The 17,052-nt window shown below is 46.9% G+C and overlaps 2 protein-coding genes across 2 annotated transcripts; one reads left to right on the top strand and one right to left on the bottom strand.

Moving 5' to 3' along the window:
• The first annotated feature begins 1,322 nt into the window (after positions 1 to 1,322).
• Hey (Hairy/E(spl)-related with YRPW motif) lies at positions 1,323 to 9,945 on the top strand. Its single transcript, XM_077408955.1, has 3 exons — positions 1,323 to 3,543; positions 4,048 to 4,262; positions 6,966 to 9,945. Exons 1-3 carry the CDS (start codon positions 2,900 to 2,902, stop codon positions 7,373 to 7,375), a joined length of 1,269 nt encoding a protein of 422 aa, XP_077265081.1. The 5' UTR covers positions 1,323 to 2,899; the 3' UTR covers positions 7,376 to 9,945.
• Positions 9,946 to 10,059: 114 nt separating this feature from the next.
• LOC143899159 (uncharacterized) lies at positions 10,060 to 13,270 on the bottom strand. The gene is made up of 2 exons (XM_077409187.1): positions 12,962 to 13,270; positions 10,060 to 12,445 (listed from the first exon to the last, which is right to left on the bottom strand). Exons 1-2 carry the CDS (start codon positions 13,004 to 13,006, stop codon positions 12,188 to 12,190), a joined length of 303 nt encoding a protein of 100 aa, XP_077265313.1. The 5' UTR covers positions 13,007 to 13,270; the 3' UTR covers positions 10,060 to 12,187.
• Between the last annotated feature and the right edge of the window lie 3,782 nt (positions 13,271 to 17,052).

The following is a 17,052-nucleotide window of genomic DNA, read 5'->3' as shown; positions in this document are numbered from 1 at the left end:
TTTTAATTAAGGGGACTAGGCAGTCAGATTTGGTAAAAATGTAACCTTTTTTGGGAATTAATTACAAGGAAATGAATACAATTGTGACTAGTACTTTTAGGTAATGTTTACTAGTACCATAAACAGTAAGTAATAGTTATTTGTGCAACAAGTGCTGTAAGATGAAAATTCATTACGCACAACTTGCACACCTTATTTTATGTTGCAAGTGCGTGGCCACTTTCTATGCACGTGTTACATAAAAAATTTTTTTTTAATAATATATATATATATATATATATATATATATATATATGACGGCGCTACAGTCTTCTGATGCATAGTTTTGAAAAACTTTTGAGTACAATAACTACTACATACCTCTTTTTGGCTGTCAAATCCTTAATTTTGCGAATTTTAACATGAACCAAACGGCATTTTACTCGGGAAAGATAGTACTTTCGAAAAATGCAATAAAAAAAATCGATTTTCTGACTGCCTAGTCCCCTTAAGGAACGCTAAGAATAAAATTGTGTACGGATTTCACTTCTTTTTACGGCTTTCTCGAAACATGTTCACGCGCGTTTCGAATCAACTTTTCCCATAATGGTTTTTCAATTTACTTTCCGCATTTCATGTCGCGTAATCGCGCCCGGTCGATCTCCGCTGAAAAGTTAACGATACGATTAGTCAGCTCCGTTCCCAGGCGCCGATAATCATGCGAGCGCGTGCCGCGTACGATTCCTGTGTGAACTTTATCGTGATCGCATCCCCCTGCTCCTCCCTCTATCTCCCTTTCTCTCTTCCTCTCTTGCAAACGTCCCCCCTTCCGTACTCCTGACACGCGTGAACGTCTCCGCGACGTACGTACGAGCGTGCGAACGCAGAAGGGGGGTTGCCCCCTACGCGAGGGTGGCACCGGAGTGATTTTATGGTGACGCGCGCCTACCTTTTCGAGAGATTGAAGCATCGGCTGATTGTCTTTTACCGAATCTTTCAATTTTATTACTCGTTCTCTCTCTCGCTCTCTCTCTCTCTCTTGAAAGAATAAAATGGCCTTTCTCCCTACTTACAGAGGTATTATAGGGATTCGAGAACGATGAAGGACTTTGATGTGAACGAAGTTGTACATATCAAGAGACACGGTGATTGAAACCTCGATAAACTGTACTTAAAAATTTACAGTTTGACAAACTTGTTTAACATTAATCTGACACTTAATAATAACGCAGCAATGTTATATATAAACAATTTTCTTCAACATTAAAATTTGTCAAAAAATTAGAAATATTGCATTGTATTTTTGAAGATGTAAATGACAACCGCGTTCCTTTAGAAGATTATAGTATCGGGAAACGATAATCTGAAAACGATAGTGTCGGGAATAAAATCGGGAAACGATGGGAATTCACGCCAGCCGGGGAAATGGACGTTTCCGGTCTCTTTCTTCTCGCACATCCGCCGACGACGGCGCGGCGGACGGGCGAGAAGATCGCTTCCTCCTCGGTCTCCTTGACCGAGTGCAGCGCAAGGATCTGGCCGGCAGTCGCACAATCAAGGGCCCACACGCTCGCACACACGCACGCACGCACGCACGCACGCTCGCACACGAGTCGCCGCGGACGTTCCCACGAAAGTCGCCCCTCCCGATTTACGTTCCCCCTTCGACGGCAACCCTCTCGCTCTCTCCCGTGCGCCGTGCGCGGGGTGCTTTTCACCTCGGACGTACGGACGGCGCGCGGGGCTTCTCCGGTGCCCCACTCCCCATCCCGAGGGTGAACACCTCCGATCATCCCCACCAGGATTGCCGATACACCACGCGGTCATGTGTCGTCCCTGCGTCCTCCCGCACACGACATACGTCGGCCGCCACGCGACCAGTGCACACGCACATCCTGCAGCAGCAGCAGCAGCGGCAGCGGCAGCGGCAGCGGCAGCAGCAACGGCAGCAGCAGCTCGGCCGAGAGTGCCTGTTTAGGCCAGTCGCGCGTCTTCCTCCACGAGCACGCACGCGACCGCGAACGACGTCGCGGGTAGCCGCGGCACGTGGGCGCCGATAAACTCCCGCCGTCGACAAGAGACAAGTGCGCCGAAGGACCGAGTGCTCCTTTCGCCGTCCGGTAACCGCATCCCGCCGCGCACAGCCCTGACCTTCCTCAAGATTCCACCACGCGAGTTTCACGAAATGTTTCAACGAGGTGGAAGTCGCGCGACCTTTAGTCGTCCGTGAAAGAGTTATCTTCAAGTTCGGACCATCTTCCGGATCGGATTTTTTTCCGGAATTCGAGAATTCCGCAGCGCGAGTTTCGTCATTTTTTAATTTTTAATTCATGGAACTACCGCCGCACGTTCAACGATAGAAGATCATCGAGGATTTTGTGGGTTCTGCTGATTAATCATAAACACTTGGTGAAGATGGAATGATTTTTATTCGCTGAAGAGATTCTACAGATTTTTCTATAAAAGTGATCGGACTTTAGACAGATTACTTTTCCGGAGAAAATTGTACGCTCGTAAAAAGGACAAAAAGCTACATCATGCTTATCTAATGATAACGGTGTCGTCCGCGAGTTCCAGTTATCAGTGCCGCTTGATTGCGACTTCCTTCGCCGGCTGACGGCCGATCGACCGCTAACGATCGTTCTCCATCGATCGCAATGCGGCTGCAATGACATCTCGTCCGGGCATCGCTATGGCACCGACATATCGCGTTAAGCGGTAGCGATTGAGTGACCAGTCGATTGAGCATCTCTTCGAATCCTCGTACAGGAGTTGTTTCATCGATCGCTTCGATTCTCTCGTCCGACGACTCTTCTCTCTCTCTCTCTCTCTCTCTCTCTCTCTCTCTCTCTCTCTCTCTCTCTCTCTCTCTCTCTCTCTCTCTCTCTCTTGCACTCTCTCTTTCTTTCTCCAACGCAACATGTGGCGGGTGGTGGTCGCGCGCTCCGACGACAACAGCACCCTGTTGTCCTCCGAGATCACTTCCGGCGCGGTCGCGCCCGGTCACCTGTCCACGCTGTCGGCACCGCCGTCGGGTCATCATTGGGGTTACCCGCCGCCGCCGCATCATCCGCCGTATCAGCCGCCGCCGCCGCCGCAGCACCCGGACATGCGTCACCATCACGACATGCGTCCACCCGCCACCCACGGTGAGCTTCGGCACGCCATCGCGGCCCCCGGCGACCTCAGGGGTCAGGAGCTGCGACACGAGATGCAGCGACCGGATCTGCGACACCCGGCGGAGATGCAGAGGCATCAGGAGCTGTCCAGGCACGACATCGCCAGGCATCAGGACGTTCGGCACCAAGAAGTACCGGGCATGAGGCCGGAGATGCCGGAGCTGCGCTCCAATCACGAGTTCTTGGAACTGAAGATCGATACGGAATTAAGAAGTCAGGACAATAGCCAGCAACAGCAACAGCAGCAGCAGCAGCAGCAGCAACAACAGCAGCAACAGCAACAGCAGTCGCAGCAAAATCAGGGACATCAGCAGAGAAGTCTGAAGAGGACCATGAGCGACTCAGACTGCGACGATGTGTTTTCAGAGGAGAGCGGCAAAGAGCCGTACGTATATATATCTATTTTTTTTATCTCTCTAATCCCTGCATTATTTTACACAAAGGAAGGAAAGATTTTTCGTAACTCAATTCGTATTGTGATATAATTTTCTAAAGTTTAGTCCAGTCGAATAGACACTTCTGATTTCTTCCGAAAATAAAATTGAACACATATCGAAAATATTGTTAATTAAATATAATTAAAATATGCTTTAACGTACTTGTTGAAACAATCACTCTTCGGCGATTGTCGGCCGCTTGCCGACGCGACATATTGCGCCTCTTTGTTCCGCGGTAAAATCGCAATCAGGGCGGCATTGTTTCAGCACGGCCGCAATTAATGAGCGAGTTGTTGCGCGTTCCGCGAGGTGGATCAACAATGTATAATTAAAAACAAGTTCCTCTCGCGTCGCTCGCATAGTCGCAGAATTTTTGAACAAAGGAAGACCCACGGAACGTCTTGACGCGCCCTGTTGCGGTTCTCAACCCTTCTTCAAAATTCTCATTGCAGATGCAACTCGCCCGGTGGAGACTCATGCCAGCACGCGTCGCGGAAACGCAGGAGGGGGATGATCGAGAAGAAGCGGCGCGACAGGATCAACGCGTCTCTCGGCGAGCTCAGGAGATTGGTCCCGGCGGCGGCGAGGGATCCCCACAGCGGAAAGCTGGAGAAGGCCGAGATTCTGCAGCTCACCGTCGAGCATCTGCGCACGCTTCGCAATAAGGGTAAGATCGTGTTGTCTTTTTCAACCCTCTCTCGCCTCCGTGCCGCTCGAGTCTATTCGTTTAAATTAAATCGTTACATTCGCGTTTAATGTTACTCCCGGTATATATCGCCAGGTGCTATTTTTTATCTCTCAATCTTTTAGAACAAGAAAGATTCTGTTAGGGACAATTTAATTTGATATATTTAAACGATGGGCGGAAAAAATCTAGTTTTGATTTAATTAATCTGTGCTAACGTGATGACGCTGAACGCGCGAAATTCGCTCGAGGTTTATCGCTTCTCGCGGGAAGTTACGTAACGGAAGTGCACGTCGAGAGACGTAACGGTGTCGAGTAATGAGATCCCTGAATCCGGAAGAAACGCCCTTTCCGTGTAGCGGAACTCGAAGATGATCCTTCGGGATCAATGAGACACCCCTTTTCTCCGCTCGAGATTCCTCAGGCCCTTCATTAATGATCCCACGACGTTTACGAAGGCTGCTCACTCGCGTCAATTTGATTCCTTACGCCATTATTACACGTCTTTCTGTTAGCCGGCGCTTTCGGCCCTTTATTTTCCACCGGAAGACACCTGTTGGCCGTAAGAGCGGGCAGCGCTAACTGTAACTGCGTAACCGAATGCCCATCTGTCGTCTCTGCGTTTCCTTATTAAGCAGATTCGTGAGAGCGATTACCAGCGTAGATTCGTAAACGAGATTTCTAAGATTAGTATATATTCGCAACGTCTAATTTTAATATAACTGTCCCCTCACGATTATATACATACCTATCTCATTTTATCACCAGTAATTACTTTTTGTTACAAATATAAAAAAGTAGGTAATTTGATTAAAAGTAGGCACAAATTAATTGAAAAACATTCTCTGAAGAATTTTTATCGCAAACTTTAAGTACACTGCTTCAGTAACATTAATGAACAATATTATTATCCATATTTATTTTTACTAATATAAATTATTATTATTTTTAATTGCAAAAGTTTCTCTTTCTTTCACCATTGTATGATTAGTTCACGAGTATAAGTATTTTCGAAAAAGCTACGGTGTCGTGGAGAAAATCGCAAAGCAAAGTGGCATATGGTTTCCCGTGAAGGCCGAGAAAGAGAAGCCGTCCGCGTAAACCGGGATCCACGGGAGCAGGTGCTGGACCGGGCGCGTAGATCCTGTGGGAAGCACAGGAAGTCAACGACTCTCTGGAAGTGGTGTTCCCACGATTGGTGGCGGCGGGCCCGGGGATGAGGTGTGTTCCGCGCGCGGCACCCCTCGCGAGGGAGGCGCTCGACGGATCAGGCCTGGGGCAGATGTCGAACCCTGTGGGAAACCAGCTAGCTACGCATAAGCGTGCACGGACACGCACCGCACCATCACACGTGCGCGCATTTGAGCGCGTGTGTGTGTGTGCTGTGCGCGCGCGCGCGCGCTCGCGGCGACCTCCTTATTTGTAAATGCGTGCGAGGGGCGCGACCCATCTCCAAAAGTGAGCGATATTAAATTTAATATCGCCAAATAAAGCGATCGCGGCATTTGGACCGGCGAGAACGATATAGTGTGCCTTCGCGAGGTTTACACGATATTCGAAAATTAAGCTCGGTAGCGACTGTGTCTCGTGGCTTTACGGTACCTTGTCAATTACAGATTAATATTTTATGAAACAATATCCTTCTTACAGTTCTCTCTCTCTTTACAATAACATGAAAAGTTTTCTCAAGTTTAACTTGTTTAACGAGTTTGACACTCTTTGGTGTTTCGCAAGTTTCGAGGCCACTTATCGAGGCCTCAGCGATGATCGATCGCGCGATGATTTGACGTACGAGAGCTGTAGTACGCAATAGCTTTTCTTTCGGAAGTGATGTTTGCATAGGGCGGTCTGAGAACTTGCATAATAACGTGGGACACTCCAGTTCGTTGACGGTGTGTGCGCGCGCGCGCGCGTGTGTGTATCTCGCATGAGGCTCGTACGAGGCCGGCCTATGGGGGTCTAAACGATTCCCACGCTACCTGTCCCATTCCACATTATACACAATGAGCCGCCTGCTACTAAAGCCAAGGCGCCCATCTCGCCTCGGTGCACGTACGCCGGGCCATTGTTGCGCCGCGAAAACCAAAAGTGCACAAAAGGCTCTCTCTCCGTCCGCAGATGCGCTTCCACGTTGTCAATCTGCGAGCCGCCCATGAATTCGGGAAAAGCGCCGGGAAAAACGCGATATCATCTCTTGACACCTGCTTCCCCCGCGTCCGAGAACAACTTCCTCGAGAGACGAAGATCAAAACTCTCGCGTCTCAAGTATAATAATTGTATCGCAGGAAAGTAGAGAAGTTCAAGGTTCAAGTTTTCAACGCATTTATATTTATGTGCGTCATAAAAAATATTGCACTTCTTCTACGTTATATCTACGTTTCTCCGAGGCGTTCGGATAAAGCCGCGTTAAAGTCTAATTTAACTTTAAGTTAAATCAACTTTAGAGTTGCCTCTAACTTATAGTTGGATCAAGATTGTTTCTCAGAGTTCAGAGCTTCGCTTATAAATTCATCTCTCTGCTCTGTGAGAAGATTTTCTTCACCGCGCGTTCTAAAATCCTCGAATACGTGTATAGGAAATAATGAACTGATATACCAGTATTTCATTATTATATTATCTTTATTGGTTTATCGTGCATGACACTCGAGATCGTTATCATAATCGCGATGCAAATCACAATTGCAGGACCAGAGGGCTACGACAGCACGAAGCTGGCAATGGATTACCACGCGGTAGGCTGGGGCGAGTGCGCCGCCGAGGTGGGCCGCTACCTGGTGACCATGGAGGGCCTGGACGAGAGGGATCCCCTTCGGCTGCGCCTGCTGTCGCACCTACAGAGCTTCCATCGCGAACATCCCCCGTCGGCCGTGGCCTCGGCGGTGCCCGCGGCTTCCACGACGTTGACGTCCACCTCGACAGCCAGCAGCTACGAGCCGCCACCGAGCACGGTCACCACCGGGATGCCGCCTGGTCCAGGTGCCATGCCGCCGCTTTTGGGCGGCGGCGCCCTCGGCTGGGGCCAGTACCCGGGTCAGTATCCCCAGCAGCAACACGGGAAGCCTTACCGACCTTGGGGCGCGGAACTGGCGTACTGACCGTGAACTCTTGACGCGCAATCGATGAAGGTTCGGCGCGAGAGTGGTAAAATCCGACCAATGTAACGTATCAACGATTTCACAATTTTTCCTTTCCTTTTATACAGTTTTGTATATTAAATATGGTAACATAAATATAGATATATATAGACTGGATACATCGAACACTTCCGCAAATGTCTGTATTTTCCGCGAACGTGGAGGAGGATGTAAATTACCACTCTTTCGCCGATCAGTTTATATGTGAAACTAAATTAATTATGGCGGTAGCGTGTATTCGCGCTCAGGTTGATAGTTGTTTCTTTTTCGAGGATTTGTTAATAGTAAAGTATACGATTTGTAATATTTACAATTAGCGGATATCGTTACAGCAAAGCAACGTGAGCGGCGAATTTTGCCGTTTTCGTGTACATACAATAATATGCATTTTGTACAACATTTTGACACTTCGAACGTATCTCAGGAACTTCCACAACGATCGAATCAATATATTTTCAATGAGTGAGATAATGATAGTCATGCGAGTACCTAACTAAAAAAAAAAATATTTATTGATTGAGAAAAAATTGTATATATAAATTGTACATACGTTCTGTAAATAATGAGAATTTTCGATAATTTTATCGGATATCTCGTGACCGGCTACTCCGGTTTTTTACGCGTTTCGCCGTTTGTCATCCGGCTCGGAGCGTGTAAAGTCCAGCGCCAATAAAAAGGAAGGAAAAGAAAGAGGAACGGTCGTCATACGCATTCGCAACGTGCCATTACGTATTTCAGTATATACGTGTGGGAGAAATCCAAATATTTTTGCAATACGATTTTGTAATAAAGCGATAACACGAGGAATATAAATATAGAACCTTGTCACATGTGGTTTCCCCTTTTGCACTTTCCTCCATCAAGATGATAGTTTAATCAATAATACGTTTCCGAGAATCGCGGCGCTAATCGAAATATATATATATATATGCGAATCGTAGAAAACTCATCAAATGCGACTTGGGCATTTTTATTACATAATATTGGGGTAGTTCCCGGAGAAACGCAAAACATCCCGCAAATATACCCTCATCGATCATTCGTAAAATCTGGACATTCGACACTGCCCAAATATTTTCGATTCTACTTATTATTAATCGAAGATATTTATGGTCAACGTCCATCGTGCCTTCTTCTATTTACGTTCCAAGTAGGTACGAGCATAAGTCATAGGTTCGCTGAAGCAAATATCTTGTGTATCTCACAGCTGTCTAATTTGAATCGCTGAGACGTAATCGAAAGGGAGGGAATGTGAGAGGAGAGAGGTGATCAATTAGAAAAAATCTGAAAGACTGAAAGTTCGATATTTTTTATTAGTTCTGCTGCGGATGGAATAATGGTGGGTCACTTAACAACTCACAGTGTTTCACGTTATACTTGGCAAACGAGTGGGCCTTTTGTTACGTTCTGTGCGCGCCCATACCTCGCGCGAAAACCGACACAAAATTGCGGGCGAGAGAATTTACGTGTTCGGGGAAGAGGAGGAGGAGGAGGACCCTGTCGCTCCGCTCCTTTTCTCATGCAAAACTCTCTTTCGCAAAAGCGGAATATTCTCGGATACATAGAACAATGCGGGGCTTACAACCCTTTCCGTTCGCATTATATCCGCAAACCAGTTTTGCGAGTCATTAGCTTCGCGACACAGTTCGCGTGTGCGCCCGCGCATCTCTTCTTTCTTCTTCTTTTTTTTTTTTTTTTTTTTTACAAACTCCGGCCAACGGTTAAGTACTTTTGTTCTCGCGCTTGAGACTCAGCGTCGACAAAACCCATTTTTCGGGAATTACTGATATTGCGCGGCCACGTGCGCCCCATTGTTCGGAGCGTGCTCGTTATACGCGCGATCCTCCCGTGGGTCGCACGCGCGCATAATTGCGCGAAACGCGCCCGCGTGGTCTCTCCCGTCAAAATTTGACGCCGCACGTCGGATTAACGTAAAACGGAACGGCTGTTTTCTGAGTCAGTGGCGCGAGCACGTCGACCTACGTTAAAATCGCGAGATATATATACGCGATTGACGCTCTAGGAAAAAGCACGATTGAGGAAAGCACGATAAATACGAGAGTGCAAAGTAACTAAAGTGAGCATAGTAACATAGTTTATTTACAAAACCGCAGCGTCAGATTTCTCTTAAGAGTCGTCTAATTACATTGACTCTTAAGCGAATCTCGAGAAAATCTTTTTAAAGGAGTCTCAAGATCTTCACTTCAAACGGAAACCTATATATGATTTCCTTGAGGATTAAAAAGTATAAGGTTTTCAAAAAAAGAAAGAAAGAAAGAAAGAATAAGTATAAGTATAGGCTATTGTTATACATCAGACATTTGCGAAACTGGAGCAACCTGCCGTTAAAACGTTATTAGAAGCGACGCGGAATTACAGAGGCGAAACTATAGTTGCGCTGGTCGCGGAGGCTAGGTACTATAAGCATTCGCATTACATGTTTTCTGCGGAATGTGACCGTTACGCCGCCGTAATTGAGAAAATCGCGCGGATCGATGTCATTTTACCAATTCAAACGAAGGACTACCGCGTGTGTCTTGCGATACGTATTGCAGTACACGCGCACATGTGTGTAATATCTTTACACACGTCACGCGATCAATGAAGCACGCGATGACGGGAGGGGTCATGGAAACACATCCTGGTTCGTCAATAAAACCATTTTATTTACGACACTCACACCCGCTTTACAAAGTCACAGCCTTATCGAGATGATAAAGTATATCAACACGCATCATCCATATTACACATTTATATTTGTATAGGTTCGTCTTTTTACTTATATATATTTTTATATATTTATATATAAATTCTGCATCTATACATAGATATAAGTCATTAAAGCTCTTCTTCTTTTTCTTCTTCTTCTTCTTCTTTTTCTTACAAATCGACCCGTATAGGAAGAATGAAAACGATTCTCGCTACTTTTTCGTGAAGATTGACTTTGCGCGCTTTGAGCAAAGGTGCCGGAAACACGATCGGAAATAGAAGAACTCGGTTCGAGTGATCAGGCCGGTGTGACTTATTGCATACGTATATACCCTCGATACTCGAACTTGATGGCAAAAATACAAATTCGAAATAAATCTTACAAAAGATACGCTCGTTTGTAAATCGGTTTTCGAAATAATAGAAGTGGCTTGCAGACATACACAATGCTCTTCTTTTGGAATTAAAATCCGGTACTTAAGTTTTTTTTGTATCGAGGGTTTGGTTGTATCGGCTAACTATAATCTAACGGATGCACCTTGACCGCGCGAAATATTGAGTACATATACCTAGGACGATAATACAGCGTAAAAGTGACGACGACATCGAGTTTAAAAAGTCGAATTTTTTCCTTAGAAATCCCGATATCCCCGATAAATAGCGGGAGCATAATCGACGTGTCCTACTCGTGATTGATCGATCAAACTTGCATTTTGATTCGTCGATATACAATCGAGTGCCACAGAAAGACAATGCGTTAGTGCACAGTTAAGTGAAGAAGTGAATAGTTCTTAATTTATTTCGTTATCCTAAATTTTATAATCGTTACTTTAGTCGCTAGTCTAACGTCCCCCTGAAATCTTTTCGGGCTTTATACCGGTCAGAGATTATAAATTTACCCGAACAGTAATTAAGGTCCCGCCGCGGACATGTCTGGGACATGCGCACGAACTCGGTTGCGAGCCGCGAGAGAAGAAGTAATTGATTACCTAAAAAAAACCGGTTTGTGACACCGAAAACAGTATGTTGCGAAATAGTGATCCACCCGAGTTAGACCCGATATGATAAAATCGCGCGGATGACGGATGGAAAAGTCCTAATAGTACATATTTTCGGGGTGTCATTTCCGCGCGCAAACGATCGTCGATAAACACGCTAGGCGATATATATATATATATGTATATTATTTTGTACTACGTCACATATATTGCTATTCTCTATGTCGAAAGAGACGATGACGCGCGAGGCGTATCTTTCCCTACTTGCGCGATGTTGGAAAGAAAAAAAAAGGAAAGAAAGATCCACTGTCGGACGCGTCAAAATTAGGTCGTCAATCGAACCAACTTAAATTATCGATACAGCGACCGCGCTCGTAAACGCGGTTAATTTATTATCACGGTAATAAATATAAGTACGATACGTCTATCTTCTATATTTTATGGAATTAATAGCGTTAAATGAGATCGAAGAGAGCACGAGCCGACGCGGGGCTCGCGCTGGAAAATACAGGGAAATATTGGCTGGAAGACTAACTGGAAATAAAACGTCATCTCTCTCTCTCTCTCTCTTCCGCGTCCTTATCTCTCGATGACACGCCGAGAGAATCGAGATACGGTTATAATATATAGTCCGAGGTCCAGCCGCAGAGTATCTCCTCGACATATACGACGTCGTGACTATCGAAAAATAAGGGAGCGCGTAATAAGCGCTCGTATGTATACGCGTACGCACGCACGTGTGTGTGTGGAACGGATTACGGAGGGATCGTTATTAACCCTTAACCGGTTTCGTGTCCTCGATAACTATATTTTTCTTTGGTACAGCCATTGGCATCAGCCGTGGCGGTTTGCAGTCACGGAAGCGAAAGAGTTCTCTTTGAAAAAAAAAAAAAAAAAAGGGAAATGTCGGCCGAGTACTCGTACTCACCAGTTAAGGGTTAAATATTGAAGCGGCGCGCGTGCGACTCTCGTCACCACCCTCTCGGGGATGATCGCCGGCGAATTCGATCGCGAGACAAACGAGCCGGAGGGGTGAAGGTGCGCCTTAGCGCCGGCACGGAGAACGTTAGATTATCATCTCGTTCTCCCTGTTCTCGTTTCTCTGGTTCTCCTCGTTATACTCGTCGCAGCAGCAACAGTTGGACGTGCAGTCATCCTGGTTCTCGCCCACGTACGTCATGTACGTGTCGATGCTCTTGGCGTCCAGGGACGGCAGGGACCACGAGAGCGAGATCGTCTCGAGGTCCGGGATGGCCGTGTGCCAGGAACTGGGATCGCGCGACCTTTTGGCCTTGCGGCTCCTGGTGGACAGCTTCTTGATCGCCTGCAAAGAAGAAACGTCGCTCTGATAAATGACGAACGCGAAAGGAGGAGACGGAAAGGAGGGGGAAAAAAAAGGAGACGCACACACTCCGTCGCGAAAAGGTCGAGTTACGCAGTTTGTACGATATGGAGTTATCCGTCGACTCGGAATCACGCCACGACAACACGTAAGGACATCGATCCGCGATAATTGACCGTCGCGCACGGAATTCTCACGCCTAGGCGGAATGACGTAAACGCCACCGTGCGAATTAATCTTTCACGACGTGCGTGCGTGGCTAAAAAATCTCGCACGAGACGAGACGAAATGGAAATTCGGCGTTTAAAATATCAGGGGCGATTCGCCGATCGGAACTCGGTCGCGGTGCGGTCCAGGTGATACGATCAGGATGGAAATTAGGTCGCCCCGCGCGCCCAAAACGTGCAACAGTCGAGGAGCCGAGCAACACACTTGGAGGAGAGTCGTCGAAGAACGTGTTAAAAAAAAAAAAAGGGAAAAAACGGGATCGCCGCTTACCCGCAGGATCCTGCGGCCGGACTTGCCGAGGAGTTTCTTCAGCATCGCTGCCGATCCGTCCCTCGTCTTCTCCCTCCGTCTACGTCGACGGCAAAGACAGTCCGTGGGGAGACAGACCCCTTCGCCGGATCCGTTTCTCTCCTCGCCGCGGGCGCGCGAGAACCCGAACACGCGCCGGGATTGATTTTCGGCCGTGCGCCTCTCTATCCGCCCTTACGGTCCGCCTATGTACGGTCCGCGCCGTCCGCTCCAGATCGATGCGAACGCTGCGGCGTCGCGCGACGAAGTACCGCTCCGGAACGCCGCGCCTCCCCATTTATGACCCCGACCGGCGCGGCGCGGCGCGGCGCGGGCGCCCCGACGCCCCGTACCCCCGGCGACACCGAGCCCGCACGATCATCCCCGAGGACGCGAGAAGACCGCGCCGCAACCCCCTCGACCGCGATCACTCGACGCGGAAAGACTTCCGGAGGCTGGGCTGCGACCACCGGAGCGGCATGCTGCTCCGGCGTGCTCCGGAGGCAGTTAACCCTCGCGGAGATGGGCGACTAATGAGAGCGACCGGCAATTACGCCCGGCTTGACGCAATAGTAATTTCCACTCCGCGGCGAAGCCGCCCTTCCGACTGGATTGATTTTAATTGGCGGCCTTAAACGTGACGGATAAACGTCCGCTTATGTGACATTTCGCAAATTACGCCTGGCTCGGTATATACACAAGCCGCTTATTAACACGAGAAAATTTTCCCTCGGGAAAGGATAAATTTTTCTCATTTTGCCGGATTTAGCTTCATTTCTGAATCTTTTTTTTAGCGTGCTTTTTATACGCATTTCTCTCTGCCACTAGGAAATGTTGGGGTTCAAAGGTTTAAATTTTTTCCCAAAGCGCGACATTTCGTTTTCAGATAAACTCTGATAAATAAGGTTCGTTATAAAATGCATATCCGAGAATTTATTCGCTCGTAAAAATGTGGGCCACTCGTAATTGCGATATGACATTTATTTGTACTCACCCTCGCTTAAATTATAATGCAGTTTCTAACAATTTTCCGACTAAGCTGACATTTCTCTCGTTTTTCCGAACATCCGCCTGAATTTTTCATGCTTCTTCCTTTCATTTATTAATAGAGAATAATAATTAACCAAATTGAATATATATTTATGAGATCGCTTTTATATTTCTCGTAGCTATTTGCGCTTACGAAAATATGTCAAAAAGACGGTAAAATAAACGTTTTATAAGATATTGGATAGGGGAGGGGTATTGTACTTGCCGGTATTTAATTTAAGATAAATTGCAAGCAACAAACGAGAAAACCAAGACAGTTTCATCTGTCCGTGACCAGAGAATTCGAGCCACCGATTAATCAATGCGCAATTCGATAAGGAATACGCGTGCACACGCGTGTGTGCGACGCGCCGTGCGATGGGACAGAACGAGTGCTCAATGGCCCGTGGGGAATAGAGGCGAGAATAAGAACGAATTGGATTAATGCACGAGTGATTGAATGAGAAAGTCTATATCGCGAGAGGCAATCGCTGATTGACAAAACGCTGATGTACGCGATAATTTCATTGGGTCGCGATTCCGGTCGATTAATTCATCCAAAATAGCGGTCGTTTTAGATGATTGCATTTCTATATTGTATCATTATTTTTCTTATATGCGCGTATATTTATCGTCGAGACAGCATTTGCTCGGTACGATTGATTGTGTAATAGCCGGTCTAATCGCATCGAGACGCGCGCGAGTCGAAAGGTCCAAGGTCCGATATTCTGCCGGGGAAAACTGTGCCACCTGCGCCGCATAAATGCGCGTTGCAATAATATAAGAGTAAGAACTGAACACACGAGTCGACGTGTGCGCGTGCATACGCGTGCACGTGCACGCACGTGCACTACCACACGTATGCAAATATGGAAAAGCAGTTTCGTGGGATATTGTCGAAAACGAGAGAATTCGCCGGGAGGGGGAAAAAGGGCGAAATATTGAAAGATAGCGATAAACGTAGTTGCACTCGTCGGCGTTTTATCATAACCGTTCCGCCCCATCGCTAAAGATTCGAGCACGTTTATGCGTAAACACTCACATATTATACACGTGCGTTTCATACGCAACGTAAAATGCGGGTGGCGCTACCGATTTATTGTTTTACCAGCGCCTTTGTTAAATTCTTGTTCAACTTTGCTTTTCTTATTTAACTCGATATATCTTCGCAGCGAAAAGTTACGGATTTATTTTTCATATAACTTTTCGAGTTGTTCTCGACAATACTTTCGCATCGTTATTATTAGTTCAAAGAAACTTTTAATTAAAGACCCTTACAGTTTTACAATAATTCCCATTCTCTGCTGTTGGCTCATCTTGCCGCTTTTTAATTTCGAAATGTCAAATGATTACCTCTTAACAATTCCTGCAGCGCTATAACAAATAATAAAATTTCGCGCACATCGGGCGCTTTAAAATGTCATTGCTCTTTCATGTCCACCCGCAACAATTTAAGTATCTCGTATTCCGAAATAAAATATACCTAAAAAAATATATATTAAATGTAATATCGATATTGTGTGTGTGTGTGTGTGTGTGTGTCCATTACATTACATTACATTTGATAAGGCCAATATTGTCGTGCCATTTGGGATTAAACGTTATATTACGTGAAGCGTATATATCATTACGGTCACAGATTTTTTTTTTTTTTTTTTTTTTTTTAACGAACGCGTTTATCCAAATGTTATATTATCTATTATATCTGGCTAGTATGATAACGCGAGTGATCGAGTGGGCGCACGTGAACGAAATTTAATCGATGCTTCTCAGAGGATGCACTAGGAAGTCGAGAGCGGAGCGCGAATTAAATCCCGGGAGCCCACGCGCTTTACTCGTCTCTCCTCTTCTCTCACGGCTGCGGCGCCACACACACACGCGCGCGCGTGTCCTGTGCGTGTGACGCGTGTGAGCGCGGCCGTTCTCACGCGGCGGCACGCGCCGTGTCCCCCTTCGCCCCCCTCCCCCTCCCCCTATGCATGTCGTCGGTCACGTGCCACCCCCGAGGGCCCTACGGAAAACTCATAATTGTCATAACATACGAGCGCGTCGCCGCGAGAGCCGACCGTGAAAGGATCGCCCTCCACCCCCGTTCCCACCCCCTATACCCATCGCGGAATTGAAATCGCGAGTGCGCTCCGGTTAGTTAATCGTTCGGTGGTTCCGATAAATTTGCCCCCCCCCACTACCCCTCGGAAATCGCGTTGTCTCGAACTGACGATCATGCCTTATCGCGCGAGCAAAAACACTTCGTCGCGAATCCACGAAGTTATTTATACGGCACCAAAATAATATATACTCAGTTATGTAAGAAAATAACTTGGACTTTTCGTGAAAATATGACAGGCGCGTACTCTGCCCCCCCTGTTTGGTCTACGATTAAATCGCGGCCGTATCTCGCATCGTGGAATGCTGACGCAAAATGAACGCGGGATTTCGCGGTGGCAAAATCTCTCTTCGCTCGACGTGATTCATTCACTGCGTCGTCGCAATTATTGCAACACGTCCAGCCGTTCGGCGCGGCGACGTGTGGACTCGGCAATTATTTTTCGCGGGGTTGAGGGGAAACGATCGCCCATCGGCGACGGGGTGTAACGAGCGGCGCGTGGCGGTCGGTGTCGCGTGGCTACAAATGCGCGCTCAAACATCGCGGCCCAGCGAAAATAAGTCCAGCCTAATTGAGGCGGCCGTTCCATTATGGAGATTAGACTTCAAACGAGGTTTGCATTGTGTAACGTGTGTGTGTGTGCGCGCGCGCGCGCATGTGTGTGTGTATGTATGTGTGTGTACGTATGTGAGATTAATTAACCGTAAGAAATATTGTCTTAAAAAAAAAAAAAAAGAAGAAGAAGAAGAAGAAGAAGAAGAAGAAGAAGAAGAAGAAGAATTGGATGTTAATTGAAAATTGTAAATTTGCTTGACAATTAGAAAGAGAACGATTTTGTGGTCCCTGTTATATTATCGAGTTTTGTTATCAAATGCGTCACACGCATTGCATATGAGCGCCGTTACGTCAATGGCGACGTTCGATCTGTAGCAAATAT

The sequence above is a fragment of the Temnothorax americanus genome, unplaced genomic scaffold, assembly GCF_048541705.1.
Source record: "Temnothorax americanus isolate GAGA-0224 unplaced genomic scaffold, ASM4854170v1 Scaffold10, whole genome shotgun sequence".
Lineage (NCBI taxonomy): Eukaryota > Metazoa > Arthropoda > Insecta > Hymenoptera > Formicidae > Temnothorax > Temnothorax americanus.
Note: the sequence above shows the minus strand (reverse complement) of the source record. Positions and strands in the feature narration are given on the sequence as shown.